Source organism: Cryptotermes secundus, unplaced genomic scaffold (genome assembly GCF_002891405.2).
Source record: "Cryptotermes secundus unplaced genomic scaffold, Csec_1.0 scaffold854, whole genome shotgun sequence".
Classification (NCBI taxonomy): Eukaryota; Metazoa; Arthropoda; class Insecta; order Blattodea; family Kalotermitidae; genus Cryptotermes; species Cryptotermes secundus.
In genome coordinates, this window is record NW_019727108.1 from 454,563 (window position 1) to 474,184 (window position 19,622).

Genomic DNA, 19,622 nt, shown 5'->3' on the forward strand with positions numbered 1-19,622 from the left:
ACGTAGAACGTAGAACCCAGTCAAGTCGGTCAAGACCGGTCAAGACGCAGAGTGTAGCAACCCGTCGTACATGTAAACACGGGTCGCCTGAGGAAGGCAGTAAGTTTTCTCTTTGGATACGGATTATAGAAGTTATGGTAGGTTGGGCAGATATTAACTTTTTAGAAATCAATTATTGGACGATACATCTTTATTTCTGCTTATAATTTGTATGTTACTGTAGACTGAAATAAGCATTTGCTATTTAGTGAGTAAATTAGTTTAACGCCATAGTTTGTTCATAAGGCTTGAAACATGGTGAGTAAAATTTGTATACTAACCATACTTTGTGGAAAGGGTTTGATTATAATTTTTAAATATCTAATGACTTAAAGTTATAAAGCTATTAATTATATATAACTTGTTGAAAAAATGAGTGTATGAAAGTGCATCAGAGCATGCATATTTTCTTTTTCAGACGAAAGGTACCTCAAGTTTTGGTAAACGCCGCAATAAGACACACACACTGTGTCGTCGATGTGGTCGCTCATCATATCATATTCAGAAATCAAAATGTGCACAGTGTGGATACCCCAGTCGTAAATTAAGACACTGTAAGTTGACCAGTATTCTCTTGAAGTCCTGTATTCGTGGGAATTATAGAAATGAAAATGTAGCAATTTAGTATGAAATTTATAAATGCGTACCATTATCTTCCAGAAGATGCCAATTTGCAGTTTCAGTTTTGTCTCCATGTATCACTGAAGAATAATCGCCGTTTTCCGTATCTGAAGAGCCCCTGATTTTAAGAGGTAGAATGTGTATATTCACTGGACACTGACCCATGCTGGGTAAACTTAAATACTGAATATAAATAGAATCCTGAATTTTCATTCAGGTGCTTTAAAGGCACAAATTCGTACATATATATAGGCAAATATAGGGCATCCCAGAAACTACTATTATTGGCTAAAGTGTGTAAAACCATCAAAATCTTGAGATCAGTATCTTTCTTTGTAATATATACTTTCATATATGTGGTATATGCATGAGAAAATGAAAAGCATAGGAAATATATGCTGTGAAGGAAAATTAGAGAAGCTGCAGCTAAAAGGAACGATTTTGGTGGCATGACAACATAAAAGATGTTGAAAAAATTAATTTGTAAACAAATGCCCCGTTTGACTTCTGTTATTCATGTGGCTAAACTTGTGACCTAGTAGTCCCTGCAAAAGCGTTATGTGATTACATATTGCATTGGATGGCTGAAGTGCACAGACATCCATTATGTTTCAACATCTCAGTTTTTGTACAAGTACTCCCCTTGGTTAGGTAAGGATCTTAGATTGTAACTGTATTCCAGTTTCTTCTGTATTACAACCAATCAGCATCTTTGTTGAAGTGTGGACTGAACAATCTGTGTAGATTGTGGAAATTGGAATGTTCTTTCACTTGACTGTTTATTGCAGATTCTTCTCTGTGTGTACTTGTGTTTAGTGTTTTTTAATTGTGATATTTACAGATAACTGGAGTGTTAAAGCCCAACGGAGGAAGACAACTGGTACTGGTCGAATGCGGCATCTGAAGATAGTGAGGCGCAGATTCAGGTGAAGTAATTTTTTTGTATACTCCATTTATTTATTTCATCTCTATAGACCATTGATACATGATATAGGACAAGTCAGTTACTGTACATTGGCAGATTACAATAAGAGAATAAAATTACAATACTTAAAATCGTTTACAATAGATTATGGTAGATTACAATAGTTAAGATTTCATATAGTGTGAGGTGAAATTCATATTAGGTCCCCTCGGCACGTCGGCTTCCATATGTCCTATTGTACCTGTACTGATGATAATGCTTATGGAGAATGTGATGGAATGAGGATTGGCAGGGGAAACCGAAGTACTCGGTACCGAAGTACTCGGTACTGAAGTACCCACTTGACTAGACCGCAGTGGTGGGAAGCCAGCGACTAACCACTTAAGCTATGGCGTGGCCTTTGAGATAATATTGGTGAATTTGGTGATAGCACTGGTGTAACGTTTCACTGTAGACTCTAAACTGCAACATCTCATTACCTTCCTGGTGCAGCTTCTTGGTATCTGCATTCTCTCCAGAGTAGCTCATTCAGGTACATCTCTGACTGTGTTATCTTGGTTGCTGGAAAAGAGAGAGGAAAACTGCGCAGTAGGGATCCCCAAAACTGATTATTCATAAATAATGCGATTATAATTGATTAGTGTTTGTCTCACATGAGAGAAACTCATCCACTTTATAAAAACAATGATCAAGTAGGTAAGTTTTCAAAGGGTTTTGAACTTACATAGTACTGGTATTTCTGTAATATATCGTGGCAGATCATTTAGCAGTCAAAGTCGTACATTGTTGAAGTTGTTCTTGCATAGACTTGTATTACATGGGACGATGTGCAAGTCGTCTTTCTTCCTTGTGTTGTACGAGTGTAATCCCGAGTTGGTTGTGAAATCATTCAAATTGCATTTTATGTATATTAGAGTTTCGTATATGCACAAAGGTGGTAGAGGTAATATATGTAATGATTTGAAAATTTGTTTACAACTACAGTAAAACTTGGTTATAGCAACATCGGTTTCTGCGACACCTTGTCTATTGCGTCAAATATTCAATGGTACGAACTAATTCCTCATAAAGCAACTGTTTTTATACCTTGCTTAGTACGACATGCACAAATGCATCAACCTCGTATGTAACGTCATTTTCATTCCTGAATTTCTCTGATATGGACATTGAACGTAATTTAGAAAGTGTGTATTGGGCAAGTAACAGGAAACAGATGAAGATAACTGATTACTGTACTCGTATCTAGGTACAGTAAGGCACAATTGATGTAATCTACTGTAATTTGGTGAGTAGGCCTACCTTTAATATACAGTATTAGTGCGGTGTGTACTGTCAGTGAAAAGCGCTGTAATATGTCTTTGATATTACACATTTGGGCAATTCCACGTTAATGTTAGGTTAGTCTGTACTTAACTATGTATTTCACTAAAAAATGCAACATTTTAACTCTGTTTTTGGTAGATTTTTACGTGACTAATATAAGGCTACTGTGGAAGTGCCCATTTCGGTTACGACGACATTCGTTTATAACGACACTATTTTTAGGTCCCTTTGATGACGTTATAACCAAGTTCTACTGTAGTTGTTTTTGGGAGCCTTGTAGGCATTTTTTCTGCAGCCTCTGCTAAAGTGAATAATTTAACAAAATTTTGTGTACTATGCTGATAACTTGAAGGTGTTTTTAAGTCCCAGATAAATAAAATCATTGTAGTGGTTTCTGAAGTATGTAAAACGTGAAAATGCAGATTGTGGGGTGATAACATAATTTTGTAGCTTTGTGGCATTAATATGCTATGCAGTAACCACTTGTAAACTGACTTCCAAGTAGATGTGCTTATTGTATAAATCATTTGCCCGACATTCTATAATTTTGTAGTTAATGAATTTCTCTTTCATGACAGTTGAAGATGGTGGGTTCATCAGGTCAGTGGAGTTATCTGAAAGTTTGCTTATTAGAGGGACTCTGCATAGGTTTTTTTTTATAATTTGCTTAGTTGGGAGGGGGGGGGGCTGGCATCCAACTGGGTCCACTCGACACAGCGGCCACTGATTGGTCTATTGTAGCCTGCCCTGGGTGATTATGATGATGGAGAATATGGTGGAATGAAGATTGGCAGGGGAAACTGAAGTACTTGAAGAAAACCTGACCCAGCGCCACATTCTCCACCAAAAATCCCACTTGACCAGACCCGGGATCAAACCCGGGCTGCCGCAGTGGGAAGCCAGCGACTAACCGCTTGAGCTATGGCGCAGCCTCTCTGCAGGGGTTACTGTCTTGTGTGATGTAATGCCATGTAGTGAGCTGACCCTCCCCTCTTTACCTTTCCTCCTGCCAAGGGGGAGACACTGCTTCCGTCTCCTAGTTCTTTCTGTTGCATTCTTAACACCTCCCGAGATATTAAAGGATGTCTAAGCAGTATTTACAATGGCCCCCTAAAACTTCCAAGTAACAAAAGTTTAATATGACAAATACAATAAAATACAGTACAATACATTGGACTGTCCACATCCACTATTGCGACCTTGAAACACTCACGTCGCGCAATATTTGTGAACACACCCACTTAGGGGGTCAGAGTTAGAGCACTCCAGTTTAGCTTCTACTCCTCTCTAGCAAACGAGTAATAGAATACAAGAAAATACAGACCCAATATTGCAACCTTGAAACAGTCACGTCGCGTAATATTTGTGAACACACCCACTTAGGGGGTCGGAGCTAGAGCACTCCAGTTTAGCTACTACTCCTCTCTAGCAAACAAATAATAGAATACAATATAATACAAGAAAATACAGACCCAATATTGCGACCTTGGAACAGTCACGTTGCGTAATATTAGTGAACACACCCACTTGGGGGTCAGAGCTAGAGCACTCCAGTTTAGTTACTACTCCTCTCAAGCAAACAAATAATAGAATACAATATAATACAAGAAAAATACAGATCCAATATTGCCAAGCAAAAATGTAAATATATCCCCCAGAAAACGCCAATATGGCATTCCTTGTCCTGAACCTTCATGGAAACACTGCAAAACCGAATTTTGACTGGCCACGCCCAAAAGTAATTTTTTTGTTACCTGTCTTCCCTGACTTCTCCTCCTAGAGTGTTCATCTCTCTCTACCTTACTTGTCTCCAAAAAAAAAAAACAACCAGTTGGAGGGGGGGAGGGGGGGATCGCGTGATAGGCCAGGACGGAAGAACTTTCTAGACACAAGAAGAAAAAAAAGAAAAAAGGGGGGGGGTAGGAAGAGAAACCGCTGAACGGAGCCTAAGTAGAACGCATGGCTCAGTAGTTTGGTAGATGGGTGCCAATATTTCAGAGGAGCCTCTTGTGTCTCCCTTTAGAATATTAATCTTCATGTTCACTGCCATGAGAACTTCAGAATTCTCATCCATTCTGTACTGTCTGCATATCAAAAGAACCATGCCACTTCTGCATAAAATAGACATTTCCTGCATCTGTATACCCAACTTCATAGTGTCTTTCATCCTTTATTAACCATACCTTGTACTAACACAATGGAACATGCTGGTGGTCCAGCTAGCTGAGCATTGCTAAAAAAAAACTATACTGTTACCCCTGAGTTAATGTCTGGCTGACAGCCTCATAGTACAGGAAGACATATAAATTCCCCTACTCCTGGGCAAGAAAGGTTATTACATTCCATATTATTCTGAATTCTTGGAATAGAGCATTTGCCAAATAAAACCTGGAACATGACCCTCCACTGTAAAGTGAAACTGCCCCTATGCTTAATTAAGCAATGCATGACAGTGTATGGGGGAGTGGAGGTGTACCTACATGCATTCTTAACCTTGGCACTAGATGCAGGTGAGTAGTCAGCTTCATTCCCCTAGCCACTCTACTTCCAAGAAAGAGAGTATGTTTCCCATTGGGTGGCATGCTGAGTGGACCACAGAACCAGCCTGACACTGGAGAAATCCTGCCTCCTTACTTACTCATCAAGCTGAGCCCTTCTGGAGGACCCGCCAATTCTGCAGCTACTCGAGAAGTTCCCAGCATTTTATGGAACCCAAAGGTTTATTACCATGTTCACAAGAGCCCTCCACTGGTCCCTATCCTGAGCCAGATCTATCTAGTCCATCCCATCCTATCTCTCTAAGGTCCATTTTAATATTGTTCACCCACCTGCGCCTTGGTCTTCCCAGTGGTCTCTTTCCCTCTGGCTTTCCCACCAATATCCTATACACATTCCTCGTCTCCCCCATTCATGCTACATGCCCTGCTCACCTCATCCTCCTTGACTTGATCATTCTAATTATACTTGGAGAAGAGTACAAGTTATGAAGCTCCTCATTATGCAGTTTTCTCCAAACTCCTGTCATTTCATCCGTCTTTGGTCCAAATATTCTCCTCAACACCCTGTTCTCAAACACCCTCAGTCTATGTTCCTCCCTTAATGTCAGAGACCAAGTTTCACACCCATACAGAACCACAGGCAAAATTATAGTTATGTATATTCTAATTTTATGTTTTTGGACAGCAGACGAGAAGACAAAAGGTTCTGGACTGAATGGTAACAAGCATTACTCGAGTTCAATCGCCTCTTAATTTCCTCCTGAATCAGGTTCCGATCTGTTATCGTTGTTCCCAAATATCTGAACTGTGCCACATTTTCAAAACATCTGTTTCCTATCTTTATGTCATGATTTTGCCCTGCATTTTGGTGACGAGACAGCAACATAGACTTAATTTTATCTGTTTACTTCTAGACCTACCTCTTTACTTGTGACAATTAAAGTTTGTGTGTTTTTCTTTATGGTATCTACATTATCATCCAGTAGATTCACATCATCCGCTTAGGCCAACAGCTGATGCGTCCCGTTTAATTTCAGTCCCACCTGGTTTCCCTGGATTTTTGTAATGCCATATTCTAAAGCGAAGTTGAAAAGGAGTAGCGATAAAGCATCTCCTTGTTTTAGACCATTCTGGATAGGAAATTTATCCGACAAATGTTTGCCTGCACGGACTTTATGATACATTTTGTTAAAACACATTTTAATCAACCTGACTAGTTTCATGGGTATCCCAAACTCTATCAGAATATTGTACAATACTTCCCTCCTAACTGAATCATACGCTTTGTTGGAGTCTATGAATAGCTGATGTACTGTTTCATTGTACTCCCATTTTTTCTCCAGCATCTGACGAATGCAAAAGATCTGATCAGTAGTTGATCTGTTATGTTGAAACCCACACTGATGATTCCCAATAATTTCATCTATATATGGACTTAACCTTGGAAGAAGAATATTGGATACAATTTTGTATTCAAGTTGATAGCAGTGATATCCCTCGATAATTACTACAGTTAGTTTTATCACTCTTCTTGTGAACTGGTACAGTTATAGACTCCTTCCACTGATCAGGCAGTTTTTCCTTATGCCAAATAAAAGTAATTAGGATCTTAGAACGTAATATTTCACCTCCTGCTTGAATAAGTTCTGCCAGAATTTGATCACTATCTGGTGATTTATACCGTTTCAATTTTACAATAGCACTTTCAACCTCAAAAGAGCTAGGATCAGGTACTAACGGCTCAGCTGTATGGATTTCTGTCTGCCTAACATCACTGACCCTATATACATTCAATAACTGAGAGTAGTTCCTCCACCTATTCATAACGTTGTGGGAATCTGCAAGTAGATCACCATTCTCGTCCTTCACTAGGCTGGTAACCCCTCTTAAAGTTATTCATTCCTCTATACAGGTCTCTGATGTTCTTGTTCTTACTCTTCAGTGTGAGCTCATCAATTTTGTCTTTCAGGCATTAGCTCTTTTTATTCCTGAAATGCCTGCTGGTTTCACGTTTTATACTGTTCAGATTATCCCCATTTAACTCCCTTGAATCCTGTAAACATTGCAATTTGGCCTGCTTTCTTTGATCTAATAATTTTGAGCATCCTTCATTGAACCATGGCTTATGCTTCTTCGGTTCATAATAACCTAGACTCTCTTTGGCAGACATTTCTATATTCTCTCTGATAGTTTCCCAAGCTTTATTAACATCCACCTCAGTGCCCAAGTTTTCCAAAGCCGCGAACCTATTTGAGTTTTCAGCACAATACTGCTCTTTACCCTCTACCTTGTTTAATTTCTTGAGATTGAACCTCTCCATGTGAACTCTGTGTGTTGTTTGCTCACTGCCAGTCTTTCTCTAACCTTTGCCACAACCATGTAGTTGTCAGTATCACAATCTGCTGTCCTGAGTGATTGGACATCAAGTACCCTGCCCCCTAGTGCAAATAAACTCTTATTCCTTAGTCATCCATCTCATAGCCTGTGTGCTAACTGAAGTATTAGTTTTACGGGTTTGTATGAAACCCATGAGGTTTACAGTTGAAGGGGTATGTCTTATGTACTAATAGTACACATTGCTTCAATGGAACACGTAAGTTGATAATTTCAGTGTTGTATGAAACATTGTTAGAGGAGGAGGAAATTTAGTGGTAGCCATTCAGCAACACAACTTTTTCATTTTAGCAGAGTAATTTCTTTTAATCTGTGGTTTAAAATGTGAAATAAACTTTTATTCTGTTTCAATTTGAGATATAATTATATTATATAATTATGATAACTTAGTGGAGGTAATTTTTGTTGTGTTACTGTTCATTCTGATACTAGAACTCGCAGTTTCAACCCTGCTGATAATAATGATTGTCTTTCGCCTTGATCATAAGCCAATTTCATCAGCCTCCTATCCTCACCTTTTACTTCCAGAAGATCCATGTTAATGTTATCCTTCAGTCTTCTTTAGAGTGGTCTTCTATGAAAGCAATAGACTGATAAGAACCATTTCCAGAATTTGTTTGAATAGTTTCTTTGTCAATCTCATTTCCTCAACATTCTCACTTCAGTTACATTTAAGATTCTTACAGCAGTGACTGTGAATAATACTTGCATGGCTTACTTTTGACCCTGAAGCTGGAGACAGTATGTTCATCCAGAACATCCGTGAACTTCTGAGCTGCAGGGTGTCACATTGCAGAAGAAATATTCTTCATTTTTAATTAATTTTAGGTGCTATGGCTTTGTTGTAGATTTTAATTTTGTGTGTCTATGTGTACTATATTTCTTTCTGGGCTGATTTCTTTGCTTGCTTTCATGTCAGTGTTTCCAGTATTAATGCAGTGGTCAGCTTTTTTGAACTGTGATCTCTGTGTTTCAGGAATGGATTCCGTGAAGGTGGCAAACCAGCACCACGCAAAGTTGCTGGAACGTAAACTGGAGTGTGTTTATAATCTGAATTTTGTTTGGTGTATTAATATGAAAGCAAGTCAATAAAATAACAAAGTTATTTCTTTGTAACTACAGAATTTTCTAAAACATTGCCTCATAACTTGTGGCAGGACAATGCTGTGATATACCTGATGAGTTAATATGGTTTCCAAGAAGACTTATTTGGAAAGCAACATAAGTTTAAATTTCAGAATTTTCACTGGGCAAATTTTTAAATTATGCACATTGTCTTTAGAACTTTTGGAGCCAGGAAATCTCAGTTGGTATAATAACTAGGCAATGGGTTGGATGAACTGAGATAGGGGCAAGAAATATTTTTCCTCTTCAGAACACCCACATTAGCTCTGGAGCCCATCCAGTAGGTACAAGGGTTAAAGCAGTCAGGACATGAAGCTGGGAACTCATCCCTATCTACTGCTAAGGATAAAAGTAAATGTAGCTGTACCTCCACTCCACCATACGTTTTCATGGAGTATTGCTTAATTAAAGTGGGTCAGGTGCCTGTCTTGATAATGGCATTGCTGTTCACTGCTGCAGGGAAAATACACCCATTCATAAACATTCTTTCCTGTGAATATCAGCAAGGATTTAGTGTTTACGTACTTGTATTACACAAATCACTGCTAGGCCAGACTTCACAGGATGGTTGTCCGAGAGAGACGCATCGACAAAGTGCACCCTGCAGCCATCATTAGGGGAGACCCACCCAATGTTTAAGGAAGATTTAGTGGCAATGGCTCTGGGGTGGCGCCCGCTGACAACTTGGGTGTTCGTGGCCAATATCACCGATAAGTTCACCCTTGGACTCGGATGTCAATGCATCCTTGGATTTGAGGTGCCACGTGGTATGACTGGGCGATGAGGAAGTGTCACTGCAATGCCCTGTGGCGTGACTGTTACCCCCCTCCCCCCAATCCTTTCCAGTGGGTACTGGGCCTCTTTCTCTGGAGGTAACACAGCCAAGGTGTGATGCTGACCACTCAACTCCAACTAGTGCCAGACAAAGGAAACCTGGATCTATATGTGCACTCCACCATTTGCCTTCATAGCATGGTGTTTAATCAGTTAAGCACGGGGACAACTTTAGCTTTTTTTTTTTTATCAGAAAGATATTTTTGATCAGGATAAATTTAGAAATGTATATGTAACAGTCTTGCCCATTCTATTTGAAAATTACATATGGAGCATAAATTTTAGTAGTGATTTTTATCGCTAAATTTCATCATAATCCTTAGGGATGTTACAGGCATACAGAAGGATAGTACTACATGTTAGATTATGTCATTTTCAAATATATCTTAGCTACAACAAAAATTGTATATTGTATTCTGATATTGATTACGTGGTTCACTTTTTTGGTGTGTATTTAATGGCCTCATTAGGTCACTACAATTTGACCTAAAAATTGTGTTGCAGTTGGAAGTGCATATTAGGGGCCCGAAAGCTTTGAATTACATTATTCAACATTCCACATATGGAAGATATTTAAATATGTGCTGTCAGCTATCATGCTGGATGCTGCTAAGAACAGACCATAAGTAGAACTGTTTAGGCAATGAGAACTTGAGAACACATTTATGTATGTAAATTTCAGAAATTCATTTATTGATTATGATCCTGTTTCATTGCTGTGGCTGTTTGTTATGAAGGATGTATAACTGATTCTGAATCTACAATTCATTATTACATTCACTGTAAGTTCACTTCTAATTCTCTTCCGATTCATTAGAATTTAATTTATTTTACACATACTCATACACACACACACACACACACACACACATATATATATATATATGCAGGGGGTTCCAGGAGTAATGTGCCAAACTTCGGGAGGGTGTTCCTTATGTTAGAGTATGCCGATATAACCCAAAACACCCATGTCCAAAGTTGAACGGTTACGGAGACAATGGCCCGAGAAAAGTGTGGTCTTCTAGCGGGTCCACGNGGAATATTGTGATATGCATTTTTTGTATGGATTTGCCATGGGAATGCACGTGCTGCTGTTGAAGAATACCAAAGGCGTTTTCCCGAGCGAAGGATTCCATCTCGAAGTGTATTTACGCGAATTTACCAGACATTGCGTGATACTGGTTCTCTTCCAAGTGTTTCTGTTCACTCTGAAAGGGAGGATGTATGAATGATAAACACACGAGAGAACATTCTTGAGATGGTTCAGAGAAGTCCGCGTCTGTCCACTCGTAGAATGGCCTCTTGCATCGGCGTATCACATATGCAGGTGTGGCGAACTTTACATGATGAAGGGTTGTATCCTTACCATGATCAAAGGGTACAACATCTGGAACCATGCACAGTGTATGGATTTGTGCCAGTGGATAAAAGCTCATTCCGAACTGTTAAGCGTCATTTTATTCAGTGATGAGGCATCTCTTACCCGGGATGGTGTAAATAATTTACGAAATGTGCATATGTGGTCCCATAATAATCCACATGAGATAATGGTAATAAAATTCCAAAAGAGATTTTTAGTGAATGTATGGTGTGGTGTGCTTGGGAACAGGCTGATCAGACCTTTTGTGTTTCACAACAGTTTAACTGGAAACACATATGGGCCTGTTGCATGGCCATCGAGGTCGCCAGATCTTACGCCTCTAGATTGTTACCTCTGGGGCCACATGAAGACGTTAGTCTAAGAAACTAAGGTCGATTCACGAGAAACACTGCGGGATCGTATCTTTGCAGTGGCAGAACACATACGTCATCATCCAGGCAACATTGCTTCTGTTACCCAATCCCTCATGATGCGTGCCGAAAAGTGGAGGACACTTTGAACAATTACTATAAAGCAGGTACTGTATTTTAGTACAGTTACATAGTCGGCTTATACCAGAATGCACAGTCGGCCATGTTACGTCAGCGCTTGCCATTCATGTGTCATGTATAGTGCTTGCAACCGTAAGGATCCACTATGAGATGGCGTGCGAGTTTTTTTGTAGTTCAATTTAATGGCTTCATGTCACTCACAAGTTAGTTTGATGTTAAGTACATTATTAACATTACAAAAACCACATATTCCTGCCAGTTTTAATATGTATTTGGTAATCAACAAGTGTGTAACACATGTCAAAGTTTCACACTTCTTTGGCCATTATCTCCGTAACCGTTCAACTTTGGACATAGGTGTTTTGGGTTATATCGGCATACTTTAACATAAGGAACACCCTCCCGAAGCCTGGCACATTCCTCCTGGGACACACTGTATATACTCACACACACAATATAACACTGTTCAATATATTCTATCCTGGTGTGGTTGCATGTGTCCAGGCCTATGAGATGGTGCACTGAAGCAAGCTTCTGGTATGCTGTGCCAGCATTTTGGACAGATCACAATGGGTCAGTCCAGAAGAAGGCATGATTTATGGCAATATGTGATGTGCAGCATTTCCTTGGATCAAAAACAAGCAGCTCAACCAGTAGGGCACAGGCATAGGTATCCTTAACATGTCACATCAAACATTGAATAACCTATGAACAATAAGCATTCCAATTCATTCGCCAACATTATAGACATTTTGTTAAAACTAAATACTAAATTACCACAGATTGTATGCTTTGCTTCTGTGCTCCATGGAATTAGTTACATGATGACTATAGAATATCTATTCACTAGCTGCTCTGTTACATCAACCCCCCCCCCCCAAAAAAAATCTACATGTGGATGTAAGTCTAAACTTGGGAATAAAGTTAGATCAAATTCAATATGAGGTCAATAATATACACCTCAAAACTTCATTTTTATAAAAAGGATAAATATAGACAACTTTGAACAAGGCCCCGCATTCATAGTCAAATCCCGCACATAGCTTGTTGTGGGAGGAGTTTCTTAACAATCGTTCTTCCACTGGCCGCCTGTCACTTCTCACACCCTCCACCCCCTTGTCTGAAATTTTTCTTCTGCACATTCAAGGTTACTCTTGGCCTTGTTCGTAGTTACGTGACACTTGTTATAACACATTCCTTCCACTTCTGCAGCAATTCTTCCTTGTAACAAATATAACAAATAAATCCACAGACCCCAAAACAAAATGTTATACTTCCTGCTTACATCATTACATCACAAGCTGACCTGGCAGTTTATATCTAATAAATTACACAACAGAAATTTCAACATCAAGAGTAGGCTCAGATATATGCATTTCAGTTTGCCTAACTACATATAAACTCAATAGCCAGAAATATTTTCCTTGTATTCAGAACACTGGGAATCTGTGAGTAAGATTGCACTTCTCATTTTTTTATCAAGTTGGTTCTAAGTTTTAAAGGTAAAATTGTTCCTGTGCTTAACCAATTAAACACTATGCCATGAAGGCATATAGGGGAGTGGATGTACAGATCCATGTTTTCTTGATCTCATCAATAGCTGGAGTCGGAGGTGAGTGGTCAGCTTTCTTCTTCTATGGCGCAACAGCCCCATGTCGGGCCTTGGCCTCCCTTATCAAGCCCCTCCATTCCTCTCTATCCTGCGCTGCTCTCTTCCAGTTCCTTACGCCCATTAACTTCTTTGCATCTTCTTCCACCGCATCAAACCATCTATTTCTTGGTTTCCCAGCACGTCTCCTACCACCTATTGTACTGTATAATATTTTCTTTGGGATACGCTCCTTATCCATTCTCTGTACATGCCCAGCCCATTGCAATCTTTTAAGCTTTATTGTCACTGAGATCTCTGGCTACTCTTTATTATATCTTATTCTCCATATCCCATTCTCTTTTATTTGTCCATAAATTCATCTTAGGATTTTCCCATCGAAAGAATTGATGACTGATTCCTCTTTCTTGTTTAAGTGTCCAACCCTCACATCCATAATAAAGCACCGGTCTTATCATTGTTTTATATATTTTTTGTTTTAATCGCTCGGTGTATGTCCTTTGATCTAAAAACTGAGAGTAACGAGAAATATGCATTATTCGCTAGTTTTATTCTTCTTGTTATTTCATGATTTTCCTCTCCATCTTTATGGAATTTTGATCCTAAATGTATGAAGTCTTCAACTATTTCTGTCCTGTCCCCTTCCATGTTAATTTCTCCAGTTTGCCTTGGATTCCTTATAGATTGTATCAGCATTTTAGTTTAATTTACGTTCACCTCTAAACCAGTTGTTTTTGCTATGGTTTTTATTTCTTTATGTCTCCTTTATTGCTCTTAGTGATCTCTATACTATAATATCATCTGCATACGCCATTATTAGCGTTTGTTTATACGCTATTGTATTCCTTGTGTCTGCATTACATTTCCTCACTATATATTCCAATACCAAGTTAAATAGTGATGGTGCCAAACTATCACCCTGTTTTAATCCTTGATTTGCTTAAAGCATTCTGTTAACTGGTTCTGGATTTTAACTTGATTGATTGTTTCTGTCATGGTTAAGTTAATTATTCTACTTAGTTTTGTTGGAATACCAAAAGTGGACATAATCATCCTTAATTTGTGCCTTATTATTGTATCATATGCTTGTCTAAAATCTATGAAGCATAGGTAAATATCTATATTAAATTCCCAGCACGTCTCTGTTATTTGTCTCAGGGTGAATGAATTGTCTGTTGTTGACCTGTTGGGTCAAAATCCTGATAAAGAGTGGTCAGCTTTACCCCTTGGGAAATGGTCCCCCACACCCATTGGATAGGAAGCTGGGTGGGCCCGAGTCAGTCTGGACAACGTGTAGAAAATTCTTGACCCTACTGGGACTGAAATTCCAACCCCTCAAGTCATCCAGCCCGTAGCCAATCGCTATACTGCCTGCGCTATCCTGGCTCCTATGTTGCTAACCATTCCTGAATCCACTCACACCCCTATACAGGTTTGTAATATTTTTCAGTTTCAAAATATTAATTTTGTCTTTCACATATTTTCTCAGTCTTTTTCATTCCTCAAAGTTTTACTATTTTTATATTGAAAACCAATTACACAAATTCATCCAAGGAGACAACGGATTGCACAATACACATCATTTAGAATATTTCAGAATGAAATGAACATTTTGCTGAAAATGCAGCCTCTCACACAGCAAGGTAGCTTTGTTACCAACATGACAAGAACAGTACAAAGTCTGCTACATTAAAAACACTGAAATAAATATGGTTCTACAACAACTGAACACTGGTTCACGGCATTCAAATTAATAGCATAAGCAGATACAACAAATCTTCTAAAAATTATTCACAATGAGCCAAAAGCAAGTGGCCAGCTCGCTTTGCATTAATGTACCTTAAATTAAATTAAAAAGTAAAAACAATATATCTGTAATATTTAGCATCTCTGAAATTGTAATATAAAATGTCAAGAGGCTACAGCTGCGTGAAGCACAGAAAAGAATCGATTCAAAAGGAAGTTCAGAACCTACCGATTACACTGGCTGGCAGTAAATGGCCTCGCCAAACCAAAGTCTGCTAATTTCAATATTCCAGCTTTTGTGAGAAGTATACTGGCCGACTTCAGATCTCTATGCATGATCTGAGAAAATATGAAGGAGGGAAAAATTATTAATAACTTTCTTCTAATTAAATAGGATACAACAGTTCATTATATAGTAGGCCCTCATTATACCATGTATTCTGATGTACCACAGTGTTCATGTCCCTCAGTATGATTGATTACACATGCTTTATGAAATATTTTAGTTACAGTATGAGATATATGTTTCAGGTTTATCTAACCTTGGAATCATTCTGTTCAAACAGAAACATTTAACAAGCACCCGTTTACCTTCTTGAATACAGATGGTCCAAAATCTTGCTGACCTACCAAGAAGTGACTAAAACTACCACACTGTACTAACAATCATTAAGATGTGACTAATGCTATAGTAATAACAACCAAAAGAGACAATTATACAATCAGAGAAAATTTTTAAATTTTCAAAGAGAGTTAAGAATGGCAAATTAAAAACCAGCTTATTCCGCAAGTGTGACATTCCAGAAGGAACAATATGTGGTTGGGTGAAAACAAGATGAATGGCATTCATATGTAGAGTTCAAAGAAGATGAAGCAAGGCTGCAGAGGAGAACACTTAGACTTGTGAAAACAGATATGTAGATGTGTTTCTGTACAAGTGCTTCCTACAGAAGCATAGTGAAAGAGTGCCTACAAACAGGGTAGTTCTAAAGCTTAGGTACTTCAGTTTAGCAAACTACTTGGTGGGAATAAGACATGTAAATCTTCCGAAGAGCGACTATGGAAGTGGAAGGTTCGACATGAGATGTGCCAACTTAACGCTGAATATGACTGTGCATCTGGTGACAGTACAGCATCTGAACAGTTTCTTGAAATTCTGTGTGAAGCCCCCAGCCACTCAGCTACTCAAGGATCTCCCAACATAGTACGGAACCCAAAGGTTCATTACCGTGTTCACGAGAGTCCACTAGTCTCTATCCTGAGCCAGATCAATCCAGTCTATACCACCACAACCTATCTCTCCAAGATCAATTTTTAAACTATTCTCCCACAAAATGCTAAACAGTTCCGCCTCATGTGACCGGTGAAGATTGTTCTTAGTACTGAGTACCTGGAAAAGGTAATAACAAATTACATATTCAAGGTAAGAAAATACATAAGCCTGTCCTTCCTCGTTAAACAAGGAAAGTAGGGGTAGAAGAAAAAAATACAATGACACAAATTGTTGATAGATTAATATTTTGTTCAAAATAAAAAAAAACAACAAGCAAACCATATCCTCTCACCTATGTCTAGGTCCTCCTTGTAGCTTCCTACCAAAATCTTACAGGCATTCATCTTTGCCCTATGCATGCCACAGGACATGTCCAACTCATCCTCCTTGAGTTGATCATTTATACTTGGCAAAGAGTACAACTTATGAAGCACCACATTATGCAACTTTCATCCATGTTTAGTCCAAATATTCTCATCACCACGTTGTTCTCAAACACCCTCAGAATTCAGGTAAGATTACAAGTAAAAAGTAAGAGTAATTATTTGTCCCCTTCTCAATACTGATGGTTTATGGATATATGAAGTTGTTCATGGAAATGAGCACAAAAAGCAAGTTTACTGTTCTACAATTCTTACTGAAGCAATAATACAATAAGTTCTCCATGTGGCCAACATCTTTCCTGAGGCAAGTTCTTGGTTTCTTTTATAAGAGATCTAGCTGCTAAATGAATCACAGCACCATCATTTCTTAAGCGCATTGCTGTACTGAAGTGGTGGCCTGTTGGCTATTCTCTGGTGTGATATTCAACAGTTGGTTATGATAAATGTTACTTGCATTCTGATTCACCTATGTCAGATTCACAGAACTCTGAGATGCTAACCTTACTGGTTATACATACCTTATTACTATGAACGTAGCACAAGCCATGTAGTAACTGGTGCATTATGTTTTTTATCTCTCCCACAGTAAACGTCACATTACCATTCGGCAACATGCCAGCTAAATCATGCTCACAAAACTCTTAAGACCAAGTAGAAGTTGGACTCGTACATGTTGTACTGAGTACCTGGAAAAGATAATAACAAATTACATATACAAGGCAAGAGGACACACAAGCCTATCCTTAATCATTAAACAAGGAAAGTAGGGCTATATGAAAAAAAATACAATGGAACAAATTGTTGACTGTTGCCGCACTGCACTAGATGGTAAATCAATGCATTTTGATGCTATTGTATATAGTTGATGACACTAAACTTCCTTTGCTTGAGAACAAAACTCTCCTTTCCACGTTACTTTATTTTTGTAACGTCCATGTTTGTGCCCCCTTTGTATGCATGTTCTCAGGTAAGAATACTGATCTTAAAATGCAATATTATATGAACACAATATTCGCAAAAACGTCTCTTTTAAGAAATGCAATTGGAAGTCATATAATTCAAGGTAGTGATAGGTTAAGTGAAAGTGTACAGCCATTTTCTATGCTTACACAAACTAATTCTTTAAACAACTATAATTTGTATGTATGCATAATTATTTAAACAACAAGTTAATATAAATAAAATGCTAGTTAAAAACAACACAACATAACCTGACATATCTCCACAAGTTAGCATTGCTAGTAAGTACACTTCCTTACTGATATTATGTTCAATTTCCACAACTTGAAGGCTGCACAAATACTAAAATAATTGCGATAGCATCTTATTTTAGTTCCAGATATTGCGATGTGTAATTTCGGTGATCTTTAGCGCAAATTTCTTAATTTTATTTGCGCACTTACATGGAGTGTTGTGTACACTATTACATACGTTTGTTTGACCACCTACATTATCTTGTTAAGTTATAATTTAGTATTACAGGTGAAACTCCCACATCCTTCCTAACACATAATTAACATTTCAAGTTCTTAGTACAGCGACTTTGAATAATTCACTTATTTTCTTGCTTGTAAAGCCGCATAGTCTGAAAAAGAGAGCACCTTCTCCCAGTAACTTGAGCACATCTCCAGGTACATCATCATCTCCTGTAACCTTTCCTTTCCTCATTTCCTTGATAGCTTTTTCCACCTCACTTTGTAAAATATATGGTCCTTTCCCGTCTGTATCTACTTCTTCTTCCGGTTGAACTTCTAAGGTTTCTGGCCGATTAGGTTGATCATATAGTTCTGTAATATACTTTTCCCAAATTTTCATCACTTTCCTCTGATCTACTATTCTATTCCCCTGGGAGTCTTCGATGCCAAAATTTTGAATCCCATGATTCTCTTTCCATCCTAGTTCTTTTGTCTTCATGTACATCAAATCATAACGTCCTGTTCTTTGAAATTCTATAATCTCATTACATATCTTCTCAAGAGATTCCTTTTCGGCCCTGTCCGTGGCTCTTTTCAATTCATTCCTCAGTCTCCTATATTTCCTCCTCCCTTCTTCATTGTTGACATTCTTCCATTTCCTTCGCTCCTCCATTTTACTCATCATCTCCTGTGTAACCCATGGTTTTCTTGCTATCTTCTCAACTTTACCAACCAAATCACTGATAGTATGTAACATGCATTCTTTTATATTGTTCCACTGCGCTTCACCATTTCCGCTTTCACCTTCAATTGCACCGAGTTTCTCTTCTAGGGTCTCTTGCACGCTTTGTCTTTGAGCATATAACTTCTCCAAATCCCATCTGGGTCTGCGCTTTCGAAATCTTATAATTTTCTTCAACCTGGTTTGGAACTTGGCAACCAGTAAGTTGTGGTCAGAGTCAATATGTGCCCCAGGAAGCGTCTTCACATCCTTCACACTGTTTCTGAATCGATGTTTCACAAGGATGTAGTCCAGCTGATGCCTCCTCCAATCCCTAGGTGCCTTCCATGTGTAAATTCTTCTCTTTGGCTTCTTGAACCAAGTGTTGGTGACAATCAGTCCATTTCTTTCACAAAAGTCAATAAGCATTTGACCCCTGTGATTCCGTCTTCCTAGTCCATGTGATCCAACAATATTCTGATATCTTATATAATCTATTTTATTTTCATTGCGGAAAACAGTGAAGAGTTCTATCAGAGTGGACCTGATGTCTCATATATAATTTATTTTATTTTATTTTCAATTCATAAAATAGCGAAGAGGTCTGTGAGAGTGGAACAGCGTTGACCGTGTTCGTGCGTTTATGTTTAGCGGGATATTTGCAACGTTTTTCAAGTTTGTGTTTAAAATGAGTCAAATATTTAAGGCGACGCATAATCACATACAATAACTAGGTTATACGTTTTTCAGCAATAATTATTCTTAAAATAACCAAATTTCTGGAGGAAGGAGTGCATTCGTATTAACAGTTAATTAAACTATGGTGTTTATGAATCTTTATCTA

The 19,622-nt window shown here is 38.4% G+C and overlaps 1 protein-coding gene and 1 long non-coding RNA gene across 3 annotated transcripts; one reads left to right on the forward strand and one right to left on the reverse strand.

Annotated features, from left to right (window-relative positions):
- The first annotated feature begins 28 nt into the window (after positions 1–28).
- On the forward strand, positions 29–8,916 carry LOC111864509 (60S ribosomal protein L37). Of its 2 annotated transcripts, none has more exons than XM_023851802.2 (4): positions 29–137; positions 458–593; positions 1,502–1,586; positions 8,777–8,916. In XM_023851802.2, the coding sequence occupies exons 1-4, from the start codon at positions 135–137 to the stop codon at positions 8,829–8,831; spliced, it is 279 nt and encodes a 92-aa protein (XP_023707570.1). In that variant the 5' UTR covers positions 29–134; the 3' UTR covers positions 8,832–8,916. The 2 variants fall into 2 exon arrangements, with proteins under 2 accessions (XP_023707570.1, XP_023707571.1); XM_023851803.2 differs by lacking the exon at positions 29–137 and adding an exon at positions 273–297.
- A 3,135-nt stretch (positions 8,917–12,051) lies between these two features.
- LOC117282309 lies at positions 12,052–17,402 on the reverse strand. The gene is made up of 3 exons (XR_004513030.1): positions 17,161–17,402; positions 15,216–15,325; positions 12,052–12,336 (listed from the first exon to the last, which is right to left on the reverse strand). It is a non-coding gene; the product is annotated as an uncharacterized LOC117282309 (long non-coding RNA).
- Positions 17,403–19,622: the final 2,220 nt, after the last annotated feature.

Bases quoted from the DNA above. Each gene is read 5' to 3' on its own strand.
- LOC111864509 (XM_023851802.2), top strand. The intron at 594-1,501 runs GTAAGTTGACCA...TGATATTTACAG, and splicing joins CAGTCGTAAATTAAGACACT to ATAACTGGAGTGTTAAAGCC. The intron at 1,587-8,776 runs GTGAAGTAATTT...TCTGTGTTTCAG, and splicing joins ATAGTGAGGCGCAGATTCAG to GAATGGATTCCGTGAAGGTG.